The sequence below is a fragment of the Antrostomus carolinensis genome, unplaced genomic scaffold, assembly GCF_000700745.2.
Source record: "Antrostomus carolinensis isolate BGI_N321 unplaced genomic scaffold, ASM70074v2 scaffold28521, whole genome shotgun sequence".
In the NCBI taxonomy this organism is placed as follows: Eukaryota; Metazoa; Chordata; class Aves; order Caprimulgiformes; family Caprimulgidae; genus Antrostomus; species Antrostomus carolinensis.
In genome coordinates this window covers 1-7,325 of record NW_010296703.1, presented here as the reverse complement: position 1 = coordinate 7,325, position 7,325 = coordinate 1, and the positions used below count along the sequence as shown (strand labels likewise).

Sequence of the window (7,325 nt, the reverse complement as noted above, 5' to 3'; positions counted from 1 at the left end):
TAGGGAAAAGGGTTTTAAATCTGTCAGCCTCCAGTAACCCTTGTTCAATACCAGTTTCTCCATCCCTGGATCCTCTGTTGCCTACTTGTCCTCTTGTTTACGTCGGGAGTCTCAGACCCAGCATTAACTCCATGACAAATCCATCTTCTTGCAGCCTAGCTGAGATGGACCAGAAATTCCAGCAGATCCTGGCTTGGCAACAGCTGGATCAAAATAAAGCCATCAGTCAGATCTTGCAGCAGGTAGGTAAGGGAGCAGACTGCTTGTAGGGGGGGGATCAAGGGAAAGCAACTGCACATGAAAGCAGGACTGAGAGTGGAGCAGAGGAGCCACAGTGGCTGGGCTGGGCTGCATCCAAAACTTCTTTTATTTAACACTACATGCTAAACTTTGAGAATCTCTGTTATTCTAACAAACTGACTTGGGTGGCTCAAAGAAAAATGGATTTATTTTTGAGCTAGACAGCAGATTTTCTGAAAAGACGGCGGCACAGACCGTGGGAAGCAAAACTGGTCTCATGATTAATTATAGAGAGAATTTTGAGACAGAACCTGTCTTTTTGGTAGGTTTCCTAGGTGACTTGGGGCAAGCTGCCTGCAGGCAACATTTTGAAAGCCTCTGCTCTTTTTGAATACTTCATTTTGAACCTGAGACCTCTGCAGCTCATTTTTTGGAAGTGCTGTGCAGCCGTGCCTGGGTGCTCACTGCTGCTGACAATGAGAGGTGGGGTTCATACAGACCATTCCAAATACGTGTTTGAAGAACATGAATGTAACTTCTGTGTCTGTTTGGAAAGTGGGTTTTACCTTTTGGGACTGTGGGATCTAAGTCATGGTGTAAATCAGGACACTGTTGCCCAAAGTAAACACCGTTCAGGTACTTGTACACGAGTCACTGCAAGGTAACAGGGTTTCTCAGCCCATTTGCAGCTGCATCAACCACCTCTCTAAGCAGGATTTTTGCCTGTTCCTTAGATTGAGATGCAGAAAGCTGCCTTTGAAGCTCTCCAAGTGAAGAAGGATCTTATGCACAGGCAGATCAGGAACCAGGTGAGTCACCAACAGAGGAAAGAGCAACCAGCTACTCGGCTCACACCGCCACTCGATGAGCCACTTCTGAGGAAGATCAAAGTGCTGTGAGCGTAGAGCAGGGTCTGGAGGAAATGAAGAGCTCTTGTGTTGCCAAGAGCTCTGTAAAAAAGCGTTGGGCTGTGTTGGTTAAACTGCAGTCTCACTGCTCCATGGGGGGGAGTGTCAATGCAGGTTTGAGATTCATGGAAGTAGTGGAATTGCCATTGCTTCAATCATCTCAGCACAGATGTGGATGAAGTGCTGGAGAGTGGTCACTAGAGGACAGACCCGCCTTGGCTCTGTGGGGGTGATCTCCAGTTGCAACTATGATTTCCTTCAGGTTGTGTACTTAGCAGAGCTGCTGTTTCCCCATGAGTCCACTGCATCTCCATCCAACACATCAGAACTGCACCTTGAGCCATGAGATCACCTTTTCTTTCCCATTCTCAGCCTGCCTTTCTGAGCTCCATTCTGCAGAAGGTGCAATGCAATATTTGGGGGGGGGAAGAGGAAGAGCTGATGGAGAAAGTAGTGGTGGTTGATGCACAAAGATGGGAAAGTAGTGGTGGTTGATGTGTGGAGATTGGTGGCTGGTTTCTGAGACAGTGCTCCAGAATCTTCCCTTTCCTGATCTGACACCAGCAGAAAAGTCTCAGGTCTGGAGCTGGTGGATAAGCTTTAAGAGCTTGGATATATTGAGTCACTCAGTGACCAGTACCTGCTAGAAGCCTATGGATTGTGCATGGACAATCCAGGAGATGAGTCTAACAACTCTCCGTTGCTTGAGTTCCTCAATAAGAGCCCTGCAGTTTGTTTGCACTTGCTCTGTAAACAAGGTGAGTTTGTTCCTTGATACCATGGCTGGACCTTCTGCTATTGAAATCCAGCCCACCCTACCAGCATCCCCACACAGGCAGTGAACGGGCAGGAGCCCTGGGTCCTGCCTGCTGCAGAGCCCTGGTGTTGGCAGGAGTTTCATGGTTGGTGACACACATTCAGCAGCGTGGCCTGGGGAGGGTTGATGGCTTGGCAGATAGGTGAGCTGGGCTCTCATCTTGGCTTTGCTGTGGGATCTTGGGCAACTCATTTCACCTCTCTGTGTCTCAGTTGCCCCACCTGAAAAAAGCAGGGATTATGGGATTTGCTGGAGCATCTAGAAACCGAGAAGCTGATCTGCAGTTTGAGCAGCGGTGCTAGGAGGACTTTCACAATCAGTTGCTGTCTTTGAGTGGCTGCAAAAGGTTTGGCTGAGCAAACTGATGGCAGTGTGGTTCTAGACTGGAGCAGAAGGTGTTTAGAGTAGAGAGACAATTAGAGAGTGGGGGACACAGCTCCTCAGGCAAAAGATGAAGAGCGACCCTAAGAACATGTATCATGGAAGGGCATTAGCAGGTTCCCCAAACTTCTGGGTGGCTCTGCAGTGCCATCCCTCCCAGGGCAGCAGTTAGACCTCGTTTTAAAAGAGCATAAATTAAAAGTCATTTCAAATGTCAGTAAAAAAATGTTTCATCTTCTGTTTAGATTAAATTAATAGAAACAGAGTTATTGCAGTTGACACAGCTGGAGTTAAAGAGGCAAGAACTGGACACAGAGACGCTGCAGGTATGTAGGGCTCTGGGGCTGCCCCACCACCCTCTCTCTGCTCTGGGATCGCAAAAGCTCCACTTGCTTCTTTTGCTCCTTGCAGTTGCCAGATGGTTTGATGCTTAGTCAGCAGGGTATTTACCCAGAGGACACCACAAACCCCTCTTTTTCGTGGTGACATGGGAATGTTGCTGCTGCTCCTAAACATCTCGATGCATTTTCAGGGGAGAGACAAAGGGGTTGTCCCCGGTAGCAACGGGCAGTGCCAGGTTTGCTGGGTGGGGAAGGGTTTTGCAATCCAGTTGCTGGCTGTCCCAGAAACACCTGCCTGCCTGTTTTCTACATTGTTGTGCTGTTTTGCTTTTAAATACCTGCCAGTGACGGCTGCCAGCTCTCCCCTCCTTCATTTCTAAGCCTTGTCTCCCAGGCTGCTCTGCCCCATCATCCCACCATTTGATGGGCTGACTTCCATCAGCGGTCACACATTGAGGAATATCAAGTTTGGCTTTAGCAGCTTGGCTTTAAATTTTGTTGTTTTCTTGTGTGTGCTATTTGCCAGGTTAGGTCACCTGTTTAGTCAGCCCAAAATCAGTAGCAAACACCAGGTACTTCCCAAGAGCAGAGCACCAGCGAGCTGGTAAGCGCTGGCTTAGGACAGGATTGCTTCTGGACACCTCAAAGTGTTAAGATTTGGGTTATTCCTACTTTAACTTGTGCAGCTCCTCCATAAACCCTGGAGAGTAAGAGGTCTGATGGTGGGGGATCACCCAAAATTCATGCAGGGAAGGCCAAGAAACCCCAGGCAGGTGTAGTTCAAATGACACAGGACTTGGGTGATTCCTGTTAGGTGACCACTGGAGCTCCACAGCTGTGAGGCTCTGCCCCGGTCCTCGTTGGCAGCCCAGCAGGCAGCACAGTATGTTTGCAACTTCAGCACTGGATGGTGGGAAACCAGATGTAAAACAGCTTCATCCCTCTCCACAACCCCCCCTGCCATGTGGTGATCTACAGCCCAAAGGTTCCTTGCTGTGGTTGAACCCCCGTCACACGGACAGTGCCCACAAAGTGCTGTGGCAAAAGGTTTTCTGCAGTCAAGCTTGATACCTCCCGTGCAATGAGCAGTTGTTTCCTCCCCCAATTTACAGGTGCTTTAGTAATGAACTTGATAAATCATTGGAAAGTGGGAAGAACCTAAAAACACCCTGAGAAAGGGAGGTGTTTGCTCAGGTCTCTTACAAGGTCAGTCTGGGAGAGAGCGATCCTGGTGGGGTGTCCACAGTGCAGGTGGGCAGGAGAGCTCATCTCAAGGAGAGCTGAAGCTGCCTGGGTTTCTTGTCTGGAGCAGCTCCCATTAGATGTCCTTCTGAGGAAGTCCTGACACAGCAGAGCTTTCCTGCCTCTGTCAGGGCAAAGCATCTCTGCTGGGTTTTGCCTGTGAGAGGCAGATGTTCCTGTCTTCTCCTGCTTTAACAGAGGACCTTGTCCCTGTGCAGTGTCCAGATGCAGATCAGTTCCCCACAGTTCTTCTTTAGGAGGTCAGCCCTGCAACTACATCTTGTCCCTTTGTCCATGGACATCTGAAGTCCTTGTGGCTGATGACTACTGGCCTCTGCTCAGTTCATGATCCTCCCAGCAGGAACGAGCTAGCTGGGACTGGAACCATGCAGAGATACCACATGGTCTAATGTTCCTGAGACAATTAACCTCATTTCCCAGTGGTGTGGCCACAGTGATGACTCACCTTGCCCTGGGACCTGGAGGTGCTTGGTGTGAGTCCTCAATGAAAGCAAACTTCCCAAAGGCATGGGGTGGTTGCTTCCTCACCTGTCCTGCATACCTGCAGGCTTCTAGACCTAGTTTTTAGGTGATCCTTCTCAGTTAAGGAGAAGGACCTTGAACACTTGTGATACTGTTGACTGAACTTTGGGTGGAGTGATGAAGAGCTGCAGGCCAGTGTGGTCTGGGGCTGCCCAGGATGTGCTGGGGGTTGTCACCACTGGCTTAATGATCAGTTCAGGACCTACAGAAACAGGTTCAGCTTGAGTTTGCCATGCAAGCTGCTAGGAGAGGATCCAGGCTGTCAGCTCAGCTGGGCCCACGGCCCGTGGAGCACAGGGGCTTCCACGTCTGCTGTGACTGGTTTGGGTATGGTAAGTGCTTTGCTGGAAGTCAGGGGAGGGCGATTGCTGGCAGCTCTACGGCACGGAGACGTGGATGCCAAAGTCCTTCTGTTGCAGGGGGTGATCACGGAGCAACGCCAGGCACTCAGCTACCTGCTGCAGCAGCTGCTCAAAGAAAAGAAGCAAAGGGAAGAAGAACTGCGACAAATACTGGTAACGAAGGCCCCTAATTAGGTGCTGTAGATGAGGAAGCGCGTGGGCTGGCCAGGGAGAGAGCCAGTGGGTCAGCACAGGGATAAAGGGGAGCAGAGGAGGGCTCAGAGGGGTTGTGTCCAGATCCAGAAGCCAATTTAACTTCAAAAAGTGCTGATATAAGCTCAGGGGTACAGGTACCACCAGTCCCTGGTCCGGCATGAGGCACCATCATCACCATCAATGTCCCCTGTCAGGAAAGGGAGTCATGGGGGGGATGAGCACAAACCCACAAGGTCCCTGCGTGTGACCTCGTAATCCTGACGACCTCCTGAGCTTCAGGAGACCAGGTCTAGAGTCTGGGGCAAAGTGAGCAGGGGGATGCACGACCCTAGACTGGATGTGGGGGTTCAGGTGGGCCCAGCCTGCAAGAAGGCCAGAAATGCCTGTCTGACCCTGGCTGTGCCCATGGCAATGCTCTGACCTGCCCCTGCACAGCCCAGGCTGTGGGCTTCCCCCTGCACGTCCAACTCAAGCTGCCCTAGATACCCCTGGCAACGTTATCTGGGGCTGCTGAATGAATGAGTCTTGTTTTTTTCAGCTGGAAATGGAGGCAAAGAGTGAAACCAAACAGGAGAACTACTGGCTGATTTTTCCGGCTGACCCAGAAGCCCCTCTCCCTAAAACTCCAGGTCACTGCTGCCGTGAATGCTGTCACTGTAGCTGTGCTCTGCTCTGCAGCACGGCGGGGAGTGCAGGCAGCCCTGCCTACACCCTCCTTACACCCTGCCTACACCCTCCCTACACCCTGCTTGCACCCTGCCTGCACCCTGCCTGGAACCTGCCTACACCCTGCTGGGACCCTGCTGGGACCCTGCCTGCACCCTGCCTATACTCTTTGTGCACCCTGCCTGGAACCTGCCTACCCCCTCCCTACACCCTGCCTGGAACCTGCCTGCACCCTCCCTACTCCCTGCCTGCACCCTGCCTACACCCTGCCTACACCTTCCCTACCCCCTGCCTACACCTTCCCTACCCCCTGCCTACCCCCTGCCTACACCTTCCCTACCCCCTGCCTACCCCCTGCCTACACCTTCCCTACCCCCTGCCTACCCCCTGCCTACACCTTCCCTACCCCCTGCCTACCCCCTGCCTACACCTTCCCTACCCCCTGCCTACCCCCTGCCTACACCTTCCCTACCCCCTGCCTACCCCCTGCCTACACCTTCCCTACCCCCTGCCTACCCCCTGCCTACACCCTGCCTACATCTTCCCTACCCCCTGCCTGCACCCTGCCTGTACCCTGCCTACACCCTCCCTACACCCTGCTGGGACCCTGCCTGCACCCAGGGGGTCAGCTGAGGCAGGGAGCAGGAGACAGACCCCTCAGTGGGGTGGGACCCCAGCCTGCCCGGCATTTATCCATCGTGCTCTGTCCTCTCCCATTCCTCTGTGTTGGAGGTTGCAGGTCTGTACAGAGCCCAGACTCAGCTCTCTGCCACTGTCCCTCCATCACACTGTTTCCCAGGAGCAGAGGACTCTGAGCACCTCCCAGGAAGGGCTTTTTGTTCCTCCTAAACCCCCAAACAGCCCCGTTTGGCTCCTCATCCCTCTGGATGCAGCAGCTCCTGTCCCAGCTCCTGTCACACTGGGGACTTTGTGCTGTTAAAATATCGGTGGGGTTTGTCACAAAGGGATGGACCTGAGCTCTGCCTGTGCTGCCTCATCAGCAAAACATTTACCTTAATTCTTCCAAAAACACAACATTTTGCATTATGCTCAGAAAACACCCAGAGCCAGAGCTCCTCTGGCTGTTGGGCTTTCGAGCTCTAGTGTCTTTGGGGATGTAAAACACCCCGAGCAGGGCAGAGGGCAGAGGGCAGGCACGGGCTCGCTGCTTGCTGCTGCCTGTCCCCGTGGCTTTTCTGGAGAGCGAAGTCTGGGAGCTCCCCTTGTGTTTTGCAGGAGGAAGGCCTGGAGCGGCAGCTGGTGAACCTTTTAATCGAGCTGTCTGCTGAACAGTACGTGCCAGTCTTTGCACACCATCAAATATCCCTGCGAGCGCTCAGCACCATGACTGCCAGTGACCTGGAAAAGGTACGAGCCAGCAGATACACAGTGCAGGGCAACAACCTGCCCTTGCCACGAGCCTGGCCGTGCTCGTGGCTGTGCCCGTGGCAGGTCTGGCAGGAGGGTGTTGGTGCTCCTGGTGTGCCACCTCCCAGCAGGGAGAGGTGCCAGTGCTGCTCTGTGCCCCGTCCCAGTGAGCCACAGCTCTCACAGGGCACTTGCAGGGTGGGCTGTAGCTTGGTTTTGTCTTTCCACATCCCTCCAACACAAGAGAGACATGGACCTGTTA

The 7,325-nt window shown here is 52.9% G+C and overlaps 1 protein-coding gene across 1 annotated transcript in view; it reads left to right on the top strand.

Moving 5' to 3' along the window:
- The window catches only part of LRSAM1 (leucine rich repeat and sterile alpha motif containing 1), a gene marked incomplete at both ends in the record, with an annotated part of 20,892 nt that extends 13,829 nt beyond the window's left edge, over nucleotides 1-7,063 (top strand). Inside the window, 7 exon segments of the mRNA XM_010178375.1 lie at nucleotides 155-242; nucleotides 975-1,049; nucleotides 2,592-2,672; nucleotides 4,892-4,987; nucleotides 5,568-5,617; nucleotides 5,619-5,658; nucleotides 6,932-7,063. Of these exon segments, the coding sequence (XP_010176677.1) occupies nucleotides 155-242; nucleotides 975-1,049; nucleotides 2,592-2,672; nucleotides 4,892-4,987; nucleotides 5,568-5,617; nucleotides 5,619-5,658; nucleotides 6,932-7,063 (562 nt within the window).
- Nucleotides 7,064-7,325: the final 262 nt, after the last annotated feature.